Below are 14,069 nucleotides of genomic sequence, written 5' to 3' on the forward strand. Positions count from 1 at the left end.
ATCACAACTGAAAACACAATAAACTTTACATGACCTCAGGCCAGGCTCACTGGTACAACACAAGCCTTTAATGCCAGTACTCAGGAGGCAGAGGCAGGCAGATCTCTGAATTCAAGGCCAGCCTTGTCTACAGAGTGAGTTCCAGGACAGCCAGGACTACATTGTGAGACCCTGTCTTAAAACAAACAAACCAACCCCAGGAACAACTCACAGGCCATATGAAGCTCAAGAAAAACAAAGGCCAAAAAGTGAAAGCCTCAGTCCTTCTTAGGAAAAAAAAATAAACATATAGCACCCTCTCAGAGTGTGGTATACCTGGACCTTAAATCATTAATAATCCAAGAGCTAAGAATATAGCCTTGTGGAAATTTTTGGTATTCAAAGATCATTATGCTTAATCTATACACACCAAGAAAACTGACTGTTTCCATGTTACATTCTGTCCTACATGTACTTTATGCTTATGGTAATTAGTAAGATTTCAAAGCATGCTATCAAACCTCTAAAAGAATTAAGTACTGACAAAAATATATTCATATAGTGTTATGACAAAATGCCTTTAGAAATCTGTGCGTGTATCCCTCTTTTTAAAAAAATAAATATGTAAGAGAAAAAACAAACAACAAAAATGCCCTCAAACTCATAGGCAAGTTTGAACAGTGCTTTTTCTATGTAAAGATGGGGTTCCAGGGGCTGGAGAGATGGTTCAGTGGTTAGAGCACTGACTGCTGTCAGAGGTCCTGAGTTCAATTCCCAGCAACCACATGGTGGCTCACAGCCATCTGTAACGGGATCTGATGCCCTCTTCTGGTGTGTCTGAAGACAGTGTGTCAGTGTACTTCTCTCTCTCTCTCTCTCTCTCTCTCTCTATATATATATATATATATATATAATAAGTAAATCTTTAGAAAAAATGGGGTTCCTGTCTCCTCCACATGGAAGAACAAGAAAAACACAGAAGTTCTGTTTGGGCTACTCCAAACTTCAATTGCAAAGCGTGAGCAAGGCGCTCCTATCAGCCCAGAGTTGGTACCCATGAAGCCGGTTGGGACCCGTGTGCCGTAACCAGCCGCAACAATAGGTGTGAGTCCAGGTCTTTCCCACCGTCTCCCACTTGATGTCGGTCTGGTGTAAGGTACACTCACGGCATGGCCACCTACGCTGGCTGAGAGGAGAGGCGAGTCTGCTTCCCTCTGAACACACACGTGAATTGCCTGTCACTCGGGGGCGGGGGGGTTCTACTGGTAAGACCACAGAAAGACTGGACCGGGGGTGGGGCCCCGCTAAGCAGATCTAAGGGTCCCAGCCCAAACTCTAGCTAACGTGAGGGGTGAGAACCAAGAACACCAGGGTCTGCTGGCTACGGATGGGTGTTGCTTGTGGCCAACATCTCTCTACCTTGCTTGTTGTAAAAGAGGCTGGGGCCCCTGCTGTCCTCTGACCTCCAGGAAACTCTGGTCCCGAGAATCAATTTGTTTTCCATAATGTCCTCTCCTGGCTGGCTGGGCAGTGTGGGGGCCCCAGGAAAGTGCTTTACCCTCAGCTGACCCTAGCATGTGCGAAGCTGTGGGGGCGGGGCACGTGGCCAGAGAGAGGAGCACTGCAGGGTCGCAGGGTCGCAGGGTGTCTGTCCTCCACTGCATGGAAGAAGAATGGCCGTCTGCTTACAGTTGCAGTTCGGAAGTTTATTATGGAGCGGGTTTGGGCCAGTTGTTACATGTTTGATTCCCTACAGCCCCGGTGTGCTGGCTGTGGGGGGTGGGGCAGAGGGGACAGTGATGTTATCCCAGGAAGATGGACTTTCTCCTGGGTCCAAGGTGCCATCAGAGAGACCTGACTTTGGAGGTCAGGGTCAGGGCTGGGGAGATGAGGGTTTTTAAGATCTCGGTGTAATACGGGGCAAACACCTGCTGGTTGTGATGGGTCAGGCTGACAAACTTCTGGCCCAGTTCCGCCAGCTCCGCTTCAATCAGGGTGAGGCCCCCGGGAAGGTCCAGGAGGGATCGCTGCACACCCAGAACAAAGCAGCACTTGAGGAACAGGTAGATCCGCTGGTCTGTGGGCAAGCAGGAAGCGGCGGCCAGATCAACTCGAGCAGCTGGAATCCGGCTACTCACCCACTGTCCGAGCCACTCGCACGTGGGGGGGGGATCTGAGTCGGGGGACAGCTGTCTAGTTCTCTCAGGCATTCTGTTACTGAGCCTCCCAGGTACCCGAGACTGTTTAGTATCAGGAGGTGGCTCCCACCAGTAATCCCAGCACCCAAGAGGCAGAGGCAGGGGGAAAGCCGTAAGTAAGGCCAGCCTGAGATACATACGGTGTCCCAGGCTAACCTGGGCTACACTGTTAGATCAAGGATCTGATGTTAAGGAACGCTTCAATGGATACTCCCAATTGCTTAAAGCTGGGAGCCAGTTGGCCCAAGTTGCAACACGGTCTCTTAAACTAATGGAGCTGGTTTCTTGCTGGTAGGTGGGAGTGGGGGTCACAGAGACTCCTCAGGAGTCACGAGTGACTTATCTAGATTGCGAGGCAGGGTTCCCTGTGCAGACCCCCCTCCCATAGGACCAGAGTCCACCCGTGGCTGCGAAGACGTGTAGTTTCAACCTGGAGACTCGCCCACGTCCACGGGTGGGCCCTCCAGCACCCGTACCACCCACGTGTGGGCACGCTCACCGATGACGCTGCGGACGCAGTTTTCCTTTTTGGCAATGTTCTGGAGCTGTCCGATCAGGGACGCTGTGTTCTCGCTGCTCAGAGGGGACAGCCCCATGCTCTTGAGACTCTGCTGGATTTCCTGGGTCACCTGCTCGCTCACAGTCTGCATCACTTCCTCGGGCCTAGACCACAGCAGAGGCAAGCTGGCACCCAGTAGGACCACAGCGGGTAAGCCGCCGTCCAGTAGGTTGCCTCCAGAGAACTACAGAAACCTTGAAGCCTCAGGCAAGAAAGAGGTCAGGGACTTGGGGAACATTCTGGTCCCACAGCAGCCACCTTGCTCTGCCCTCTGTCTTGCTGAGGCCTCGCATGTGGGCAAGCGTTGTGCCTCAGATGTGGTTCCTGTGTCTCCCCTGTGTCATTAGCTGTACCTCGACACAGTCACTTAATATGACAGCACTCGCTGGCTGCCATCGCCCACACAGTGAGAGAGGGCCCCGGGCAGCTCAAGGTCTCACACAACACCCTTTCTGGAAAGTTCTCCTTTTCTGTCATAAGCCCCAGTCTCATCGTGGATGGTTCTAGTGGGCCTCCCTCTAAGGCCTGTGGAGAAGAGAGAGTAGTAACTCACGGTATGCCATTATCCAAGATCCTTTGTACTATCCACTCGTGTGTGTGTGTGTGTGTGTGTGTGTGTGTGTGTGTGTGTGTGTGCATGTGTGAATGTATGTGTGTGTATGTATGTGTGCATGTGTGCGTGTATGTGCATGTGTGCATGTGTGTGTGCATGTGTGTGTGTGTATGTGTGTATGCATATGTGTTTGTGTGTCTGTATATATATGTATGCATGTGTGTGTATGTATGTGTGCATGTGTATGGGCACATGTGTGTATGTGTGTGTGTGTATATATATGTATGCATGTATGTGTATGTGTGCATGTGTGTGTATGTTTGTGTATGTATGTGCATGTGTGTGTATGTTTGTGTGTGTATGTGCATGTGTGTGTATGTTTGTGTGTGTATGTATGTGTGTATATGTATGCATGTATGTGTATGTGTATGTTTGTGTGTATATGTATGTGTATGTGTGCATGTGTGTGTGTTCAAGCTCGCACATGGGGGCTGGAGGCTGATGTCTTCCTCGGTAGCTCTCTACCCTCTCTCACTGAACCTGAGACTTAGATGCTGACGAGGCTGAGCCTCCTCTGAACCCACTCAGTCCCTCCTTGAAAGCACTGGAGTCCCAGACATGCACCCCCATGCCTGGCTTCTTGTTACTTGGAGACAGTTTCTACATAGTCCTCGCTGGCCTCAAACTCACGCAGTTCTGCATGTCTCCCCTTCCTAAGGGCTGGGATTAAAGACCTGCAGCCACAGCCAGCTCACAACTGTTCTTTTCCTGTCATGTTGGGGACACAGCCAGGTTTCCATGTTTGCTCGGCAAAGCACTTTACCTTACCAAAAAAGCTATTTCCCCAACTCCTTCCTTTAAAAAAGATGCCCGGGGGTTGGGGAATTAGCTCAGTGGTTGGGGGCAAGGCCCTGGGTTCAGGCCTCAGCTCAGAAAACAAAACAAAACACCACCAACAACAAAGATGTCCGCAGCTCACCTGGAGTTGAAATCCTCCACCAGGGACTTAGTGGTTCGTTTCAGCCTATCCACAAACTGAGGTGAGCTAAACAGAATACTGCCAGAGAAGCTACTGGTCACCAGCAAGACTGAGGCAAGGATAATTAGCTGGCTCTGCTGGGACTCCAGTTCCTGCAGCCGGGTTCTGTCTGCCAGCAGGGTCTAAGGAGTGAGGAGCAGGCGTGAGCCGGATTCTGGGGGGGGGGGGGGGATCGAGGAAATGTCTCCCCTCCCCCATCCCTACCTCAGGAAACTCTTCATTCTCTGGGTCCCAGGTGAGAAGGTTCAGGAATCCCTGGGACAGCACCATTGCGGGGCTCAGCGACTCAGTGACGGCCACATTACTGGGCCCAGCCGAGCTGGAGGAGTCCTGTGTGTCCCAGCAACTGGCAGGAGGGGCAATGAGCTGTGTGGCTGCTTGGGTGAGCCACTTAGTCGTGTGGTTGAGGAGGCCTGCAACAGGAGGGATGTGTGAGGTCCCCCTGCTCCTGGGGCTTCGTGACCGCTCTCGGGAGCTGACGCAGCAGCAAGGCTGGATGTCTGGGGTCAGCCAACCTGAAAACCTGAGTTTTAAAACTGCCCGAGGCTAAAGAGTAAGACCTTATCTCAAAAAGGGACAAAAGTAAATCGCTACATCTAAATGTAAAAAAAGCATATGCTCCTAGTTAAGAAACTGGTCTCTCCTACCCCTGCCCCCCCCCCACTGGGTGAAGAAGCAACCTCCTTCCTGAAGAGGTGGATGGAGAACAGCCCTTCCTGAAGTCAGATACAAGGCCTCCTCCGCCCTCTCTCGCCTCACGTCACACGTACTGGGGTCTTTGTTGAGGCGCTCCTGGAACTGGGCCCGCTCAAACTGGATGGAGTGTTCTTGCAGCTGGGGCTGGAGGCTTTGGATGGTGTAGTTCACCATGTCCATTTTCATCTGTCCCAGGACCTGAAAGATCCCCCTGTCGCAGGAAGAGAACAGCCACAGAGGGACAACTGAGGCACAGGGTTCCAGAACCTGCAAGGAGCTTAACCGGGAGCTGGGCCTCCTCCGTACGCATGCGCAGAAGGACATGCAGCCGAGACCCAGGGTGAGCCTGTGGCACTCGGGAAAGAGCCCAGGTCCCTTTCGCCCATGCCCTTTCTGCGGAGAGCTGGGTGTGGCGGAGCACAATGGAGCCCTCTCCCCAAACTCCCAGCAAGGGCTACAGGGCAAGACTGTCCCTTACAGTTTATGTGAGCTGGGGCCAGAGAAAAGTTGGGAAAAGATCCGTTTCATGCCTCAGAGCTCTGTGGAGCTAAGGATGACCCAGGGGTCCTTTTTGGAAAAAGGGAGAACCAACAGGCCAGTGAGGAGCAAGAAGACAGTTTAGACAGCGCGGAGCAGGTTAGCCAACTGCTAGTTAGCGTCACACCTCAGCAGCCGGACAGGATCCGCAATGTTTTCAAGTCTCTGCACAGCTTCATCGCGGACCGGCGCGCACAGCAAGACCATCATGTTGAGGATGTACTTGGAGAGGTAGGAAACATTCAAGTCCCCGCAGTCAGCTTGCTGGTGGAGGAATTCCATGTCCAGCGCTTCCTCGATCTCATTCCTCAGGCGGCTCTGCCTTGGTAGCAGCAGGGACAACAGGATCTGCCGGGCAGGTCACAGAGTGCACCCTAGCTCAGTCCTACGTGCGCCCCAGGGTTCAGTCCCTGTCTTCTTAGGTCACAGAGTTAGAGAGAAAGAGATTAACAAAGCCAAGGACTCTACTGAGCTTGTGGAACACAGGACTGAGCTGGGGACAGGGCTCGGCAGCCAGGAGCACCTTGGTTCAGTTCCCGGCAGCCGCTTTTCCCTCTGTAGACCGTAGACCGTAGGCTACGAGGGCACTAACCGTATTGCAGAAGGAAAGGCCTCCCTTGGCGCATGGGTTCTCTACAGGAAGCTGACTGTCCCCGGAGCTTCTCGGGGCTCGTCACGCTATCTTCCCTAAGGTAGCAGCGAGGCCACCACAAAATTTCCCACAAATAAGGACACATCGCTTGTCGGTTATTTTGGACTTTTGAGGCAGAATACACCAGTTTGAGCTTCACACTGTAACCCACTCAGAACTTGTGTGTCTGAAGCTCCAGAATTCTTCAGAATGGATGGTCTTTCCTGTTTGTGAGTCATGGCTTCCCTTTTTGCTGGAGGACATTTGTCCACACTGTGAACCCCGAGATTCTGTTATTTCCTGGGGGGGGGGTGTGAAACAAACTGTTTCTAGTTGTGGTGTGGCCCAGCCGGTAGCACACACCTTTAGTCCCTCTGGCTGGGGTATAGGCACCCCTTTAACACACACCTTTCACCCCAAACAATGAAGGTAAACTGAGTTTGCAGAAGGAAGAATTCATGTTTGAAAATGATGTCAAATTGAGTAGCAGACAGTGACAAATCAGAGACTGATCTGACCGAATAAGATATGCTCAACTCTGATGAGGAGGGAGTAGAGGGGGGGCTACTTAAGAGGGGCAATGCAGAGAGAGGAGGAGACAGCTTCACTGGGACAGTCTTACAGAGACAGGGTGCAGAGAACACGCTAGACACGGGTGAAGACAGAATAAGCCAGAGATTGAGAAGGGGCCGGAGAGTAAGACATACTGCCAGAGTTTGAGACCAGGCACAGCAAAAACTCTGAAGAAGCCAGACCCAAATCATCTCAGAGAGAAGTTCCAGCCAGAACCGCCGAGTTGAACCCAGCCAGCTAGAACTTGGAACTAGAAAGGGTGAGCCTCAGAGGCTGAAAACATTCTAGGCCTAGATTTCTGTAGAGAGGGCTAGGAGCTCCTTGGACTCTAGAGACAAAGTACTTCAAGCAAATCCAAGATACGTTTATGCCTTTTCCTGACCCCCTGCTGTAGCAATTTCACATTATATCTTCCCCGTTCAAACTACTCAGTGACTTCTAAGTCACCTTGGCAATTAGGGTTCTGTGGCCACTAGCCGCTGGCCTCACAGACAGGCTTGGGAAGCCCTCCGTCTGCATGGGACCGTGGCCCACTTACCTCTTTGATCTCCTTCAAAAGCTCAAGAGCACAGCTGAAGTCGGGGGGCACAGCCGACAGCTGCTCTTTCAGATGGTCCCAGAAGTTGCTGGTTACGGTGTCCTTGCCTTCCAGGCTACAAGGGGGTCACACACTTGATCATCCACTGCACAAGAAACCATTCCAGGCTCAGAATCTAAGCCCCCCAAAGACAATACCAGCAGTAATGCATGAAGCTCAGCAGGGCTTGCTGGGGCCCAGGTGTGATGTCAAGGCACCCCGAGTTCAACTTCCGTGTGAGTCTCACCTACATGTGTGACCTGCTACCTGCGTGTGTGTGTGTGCCGCTGCGTGGGGCTGATCTTCTAAGGTTTATTTATTCAGGGTGGAGGGACGGCTCAGTGGTTAGAGCACGGACTGCTCTTCCAGAGGTCCTGTGATCAATTCCCAGCAACCACATGGTGGCTCACAACCATCTCAGCCCACAGAGTCACCTCCCCAGCTCCCGGAATCCTTTGGTGCTAAATAACGAGGTCAGGAAGTCGGATAGAGAAAACTGTAAAAGCCGATACCTGCTGGAGGATAAGTTCCTTTCTTCCGAGTGGCAGTCGAGCTTGGAAGCGTCATGGGCTGTCTCCATCAGACCTGCAAGTGGAAGGCCGTTTAGTGGGCAGCCATCAACCCACACATGTCTGAGTCTCCCCGGGGCCAGCAGAGTCCACTCCACCAGCCTCTGTGCGTCCCCCCAGGGGGGAGCTCGAAACACTCAGAGGGGTCCAACACGGTGAAGGCTAAAGTTAGTTCAGGGAGGCACGAAATGAAGCTGATTCAAAGATAAAGCTGTGGGGCTGGAGAGACGGCTCAGTGGTTAGAGCACTGACTGTTCAAGAGGTCATGAGTTCATTTCCCAGCAACCACAGGGTGGCTTCACAACCATCTGTAATGGGATCCTGCCCTCTTCTGGTGTGTCTGAAGACAGCAACAGTGTACATAAAATAAATTAATAAAAATATTAATATTGCACATCACAGTGTGTGATGTGGAGGCCAGAGGAAGATCCCGCCTTCCACCTTCCCACAGCTGCCTGGGATCGAGCTCAGGCATCAGACTGGTAGGTGGACTTAACCGCTGAGCTGCCTCACAGGCCTGAAAAGGCACAACTTTTCTGTGATAAAAAGGTGAAAAATGTAAAAAGAAAATAACTGTAGAGAAAGGTCCCATAGGACGTGCCCTCTCTCTCTCTCAGAAGGAAACATGACAGAAGTGTTTAGAGCCTGTATTTAGAGGGAAAAAGCACACAGAAAAAGAAAAAAGAAAGAACACAGCAATGGGGAAAAAAAAAACTGCAGCTCGAGTCTCCGGGTTTTACTTTTCAACGAATCGGAAATCTTTCAAGGTGAGGAAGTTGACCGTGGACTTTGACAGAAAGTCTAGAGTCCTTGCCTGGGTCATAGGAGAGTAAAGTATGGGCTGGGCAGATGGCCGAGGGTCCCATCCCCGGCACCCACATGGTGGCTCATAAGCATCTCTAACTCCAGTCTCGGGGCGCCCGACCCTGAACACACAGGGTGCGCCTGCAGGCGACGCCCACTCACACAAACAGAAGCAAGCCATTCTATAAAAACAAGGACGGACTGACCTGCTCTTCCCTGCGTCTGCGCAGCCCTTCATTATCCCACCACACAATCAAATCCGGAAACAAAACTCAGAGGTGAATGGAAACCTTTCAAAGCTATAGCGGCTCCTCAAGTAGCGATAAAGTGTGGCTAAAATTCTTAAAAATCCAGACCGCGCCCCCCCCCCCCACACACACACAATAAAACTGCAAGACAACAAAGACAACCTAATATACACAGTTCCGGGGGGTTTTCTAAAGGAATTTGATTATACACGGTTATTTTACATATGGACGCAAACAATCATTTTAAGAACTGGTGTTTCCAAACCAGCAGCAGCTGCACACCCTGACCTTCCTGAACTCCACTCCGTCCAGGGTCCTACTTGGATGTACAACCCCACCCCTGCCTACCCCACCCCACCCCGGACTCCTGGGTCTGGTCTCCAGTCACTGCATTAAGCAGCAGCGACCCCGTGTGGCCACAGGGGGAAGACTAACTGTCGAGCGTCGATGGAGATCCATGGCAACGCTTGCGCGGGAGCATTTGAACCCAGGGGGTGCGGTCCGGACCTGCAGTCCCCGAACTTGGGGACCAAGCAGATACCTAGCCTGTGCGAGATCGGGGTCCCGCCGAAGTGGCCCGTTCCCGGGGATGGCGGAAGCGGTGCCCCACGCGTGACTGGGGGGAGCTTGGCTCGGGCGGAGGGCTGGGGACACCCGGAGGCCAGGCTGGTCCGCGGTCCTCCGTGGCCCACGGGACCTCGCGGCGCCTTCTGTACCCCGCGCCCCTGCGCGGACCCTGGGGTGAGGGCGGCCGTGCTCGGGCGACGGTTGAACCTACGCAGTCGGTGCCCCTGGGCGCTGCTCGCGCTCTCCCGTGTGTTTCCCCCGCGGGATTCACGAGAGGCGCTCTCTGCCGCGCCCGGCTCCTTCCGGGCCGTCCTCTCCTCCACGTCTGGCATCCTGGTGGTGGTGTGGCGGCGGTATCTAGGTGGCGACAAATGTTGGGGTCCCGTCAGGGCCAGAGGGACCAGCGCTGGCACAGGGAGGAAACTGAGGCCGCAGAGTTCTAGCATCAGGCGCCTCCCTCAGCCCCGACGGAGACCCCCCTTTACCCCTCACCGTCCCTCACCACCCCCTCTCTCTACCCCTCTTCCCCTCACCTCCTCCTAGCCTCTCCCTTCCCTCTCCCTCCCCCCTCCCCTCCCTCACTTCTCTTCCCTTCCTCCTTGGAATCCCCTCTCCCTTCCCCTCTTCCATCCCTTCCCCTCCACCGCTCACCTCCGCCCTCCCCCTCCACTTTCTTCTCCTCTTCCCCGCTCCCCTCCCCTCTCTCCCCTGCGCTCACTTCCTTCTCTGCCCACCCGCCCGCTCTGGCTGGCGACACCGGCCCGCGTGAGCAGGCGGGTGGGCAGCGTGGGCTCAACCACCCAGTAGGACGGGGCGGGGGCATTGGGGCTGGGGTGCTGGGCGGAGCCACTGAGCCCCACGTCGATGCTGTCACACACTCCACATCTCCACCTGCGGCCGGGGCAGGAGTGGGAGCGCCTGGGGCTGCAAAACAAACCGCTTAGGCATCCTGGCACCGAGGCACGTTCGCAGCCCCCCCCCCCCAGCATCGCGACCCCACATCGCGACCCCACATCGCGACCCCACACGGACCACCTGCCTCCACCGAAGCCTGGGCGCGGACTGTCATCCCAGTGGATTCTAGGTGTAAGGAGCTGGGGCGCAGGGGTATCCTGCAGAGCATGCCCAGGGGTGCTGGCCTCGAACTGGTGACCCTCCTGTCTCCGCCTGAGTGCTGCTTCCTTCCAGAGGACCAGAGTTCGATTCCCAGCACCCACACGGTGGATCACTGTCATCTGCATCTCCAGTTCCTCAGGATCAGACGCTCTCCTCATCCCTCCTGGGCATGTCATGCATGTGATACATTTACATATGTGCAGGTAAAACACCCATACATAGTGTCTTTTCTCTTGTGTTTTTTGCTTTTTGCTAGACAAAGTTTCTCTGTGTAGCCCCTGCTGTCCCAGAACTCACTTTCTCTCTGAAGACCAGGCTGGCCTCGAACTCAGATCTGCCTACCTCTGCTGGAATTAAAGACATGGGCCGGCACGCCCCATCTACATAAGTCTTTTAAATAGAATATATACCGGGACCCTGGATTTGAAAGAGAACAAGAGAAGGGTCCTCACCTCTTCATTACTCTTCATTTAAAAAAAAAAAAAAAAAGTGTAAATGCATCACATTCATGCAGTACCCCTGGAGGTCAGGAGAGGGCGTGCGTGCGATCTCCGTTAGCTGGAGTTATGTGTAATGCCCGCTGAGGGCGCTCGGGGCGGGGGTGGAGGGAGTTGCTTCGTTGTCAGGACACTTAAGCAGTTTGTTTTCCAACCCCCAGCTTTGGAAAGCCTGAAAGTAAAGGTGCAGGCCTGTCATCCTGGCTACTCGGGAGGCTGAGGCTAGAGGACATACTGGCCAAGGCCGGCTTGGACTACACCGCTCCTGGACAGACGAGGCAACTTAAACTTCAAAACAAAGTAAGGCAACATAACGGGTGCGCTTAATAATAAAACGCCGGCCACGTTTGAGGGCCCGGGTTCAGTTCCAATGCGGCAAGGCCGTATTTACTCAGAGTGAAGGCCATAGCTTGGTTGGTAGCCGTGGGTTCGATTCTCAGCACTGCCTCGCCAACCACCCAAACCATTAAGCCTCCTGCCTCCCCAGCCTGCTCCCTGGTATTTCCCTCTGGGTGGCCAACTCTGAAGTGGCAGACGCTCCCAATGATGTCACCGTTTCCTGTCGCACAGAGACATTTAGACTCGGCTCTTGCTCTGTCTTTTAAAAGGAAAATGGTAGCCTATAAATACTTGATTCTCTCCCGTGGCCTCTAAAGGTTTATGTACATAGTTATATATACATATATATATATATATACACACACATATATACTGTGTATATATATATTTGTGTGTGTATATGTATATATACACACACACACATACATGCAGGCAGAATACATAAAATAATGTTCTTCCAAGTTGTTTTCATGACAGGTTTTCTCTGTGTGGCCCTGGCTGTCCTGGAACTTGTGCTGTAGACCAGGCTGGCCTCGAACTCCCAGAGATCTGCCTGCCTCTGCCTCCCCAAGTACTGAGATTAAAGGCTTGTACCACCAATACTATTTGGGTATTTTAATGTCAAGAGGGGGAAAAAGCACTTGTTCTTAAATGGCCCACATTCCTCCCCTATGAAAACGTCACTGTTATAAAGATCTCCCCAGATGTCCAAACACCCCTGGGAACCTATCTGTACTCACGAAATAGCCGGTCTCGGTCCTTAAATCCAAGGGCCAGCAAAAAGGACTAATAGGCCAGGGAGCTGGCTTCCAAGCCTGACCACCTGAGTTCAGTCCTGACCTGCCACAAGCCATCCTCTGGACCACACCATGGCCACCCACACACAAATTAATTAAAGATATCAGAGAGGGCACCCAGTGTGGGGGTGGGGCTGAAGCAAGAAGGGGGGCCATCGGAGGCGGCCAAGGGAGGGTAAGGGAAGCATTTTCCCAGGGTTCCTTATCATTAATAGTTATCAGAAGCAATCAGGCAAAAGTTAGCTTTGAGGACCTACAGAGACGGGACGACATATGGCCTCCTTTCTCCCTGGGGGCGGTGGGAGTCTTAATCAGTGACTTGATGTTTAATGATTTACTGGGTGCTTTTACATTCCAAATGCATATGACCGCCCCACAACCCCACCCATGCAAACAGGCTGTCCCCACCTATGAGGCCGGGTAAGAGCAAATTCAAGGCGTACCCAAAAGGAGGGATGGGCAGGATCTTGACTAGATCCCAGGCTTCTTATGAAGTCACACTGAGTGCTTGGCTCTGGCTGAGCAGCTGTCCACATACAAGGAGCTCTAGCACATAGTGACTTGGTGGGGGGGGGCGGGGCAGGTCAGAGAGCTGGGTGGGGTGTCCCAGGTCAAGTCTTTATCTGGGGTCCCAAGCACACAAGATTTCCTCTAAGGCCCTTTGTCTGTGGAGCTGAGCCTCTGGTTCTACCTGGCTTGTCTTCTGCCTTTAAACTCTTCTAAAGGTGACCAGAGCCTCCACAGGTCTACCATCCAGTACGGATTGTCCCTCCTTGCTGACCTAACACCTTAACCCTGTTTCAGTGTACAAACTTCAGAGACAGGGAAGGCATTTCCCCAAGCAACCTAAGGCAGGAAGCAACAGCCTTGCTTGTCCTCACGCTGCCCAACCCTGTCCTCACCAGACTGAGCTCAGGCTCAGGCCGAATTCACATGGCCCCTGGGTGCCTGGGGCTGCGGGTGGGTGCCCCTTCCCCAAACTCAGGCTTCACTTTGAGACACAACGCCGTTTGATTTTTATCTTCTAGTCTCAGTTTCTCTGCTTTTGCTTATTCACTGCGACTGGGTCTCACTCTGTAACTGTGGCTGCCTCCCACTCTCAGTATGTAGCCCAGGCTAACCACAAATCTGGGGTGTTCATTTTCCTGCCTCCTGGGTGCTAGCTTCCAGGTATGTAACACCAGAGCGGCCTCTTACATCGATTCTGACACCCAACTCCTACTCTCTCTTAATTACTTGGGAATTATTGTCCTGGAAGGAAGGGCTACCTGTCCCGGTTTCTAACCCTCCCTACCTCCCGGATCCCCACACCCCAGACCGAGAAACTATTGGCAGGTATTTCCGCCCAACCCCAGCCCAACAGTTCACACCTGTAATCCCAGCCCTTGGGAAGCAGAGGCAGGAGGTCCAGAATTTCAAGGTCATCCTTGGCTACATAGAGAGTTTGAAGCCAGCCTGGGCTACATGAGACCCTGTCAGAGAGAAAGAAAGAAGAAAGAGGGAGGGAGAGAAGGTTGATGGGGTGGGGGAGAGGGAGAAAGTAATGAAGAAATGTCAGGACGTCCTGCGGCTACAATTCTTCGGTACCCCAGCCATTCCCCAATGTGGGTGAGGCTGAATCTATATTCTCATTGGGTGAATCCGGTTTTGTGCACCCTACCCTAGAAGTGAATTATACTGAAAGTTAGTCTAATCCTCAAAGATGCTCTGAAAAAAGAAAACACACACACACACACACACAACCCAAAACAGTGGCCTACTAGCTCCATGTGGCTTTAAGGAAGCTCAAA

The 14,069-nt window shown here is 52.9% G+C and overlaps 1 protein-coding gene across 1 annotated transcript; it reads right to left on the reverse strand.

Annotated features, from left to right (window-relative positions):
* Window positions 1-1,823: 1,823 nt before the first annotated feature.
* Window positions 1,824-9,862, reverse strand: TCP11 (t-complex 11; the record flags this gene model as incomplete). Its single annotated transcript, XM_080937732.1, has 9 exons — window positions 1,824-2,056; window positions 2,677-2,840; window positions 4,269-4,450; window positions 4,533-4,741; window positions 5,099-5,235; window positions 5,689-5,909; window positions 7,304-7,418; window positions 7,855-7,927; window positions 9,505-9,862. 9 exons carry the CDS (start codon window positions 9,860-9,862, stop codon window positions 1,824-1,826), a joined length of 1,692 nt encoding a protein of 563 aa, XP_080793858.1.
* Between the last annotated feature and the right edge of the window lie 4,207 nt (window positions 9,863-14,069).

This window comes from Micromys minutus (assembly GCF_963924665.1).
Source record: "Micromys minutus genome assembly, chromosome: 25".
Classification (NCBI taxonomy): domain Eukaryota; kingdom Metazoa; phylum Chordata; class Mammalia; order Rodentia; family Muridae; genus Micromys; species Micromys minutus.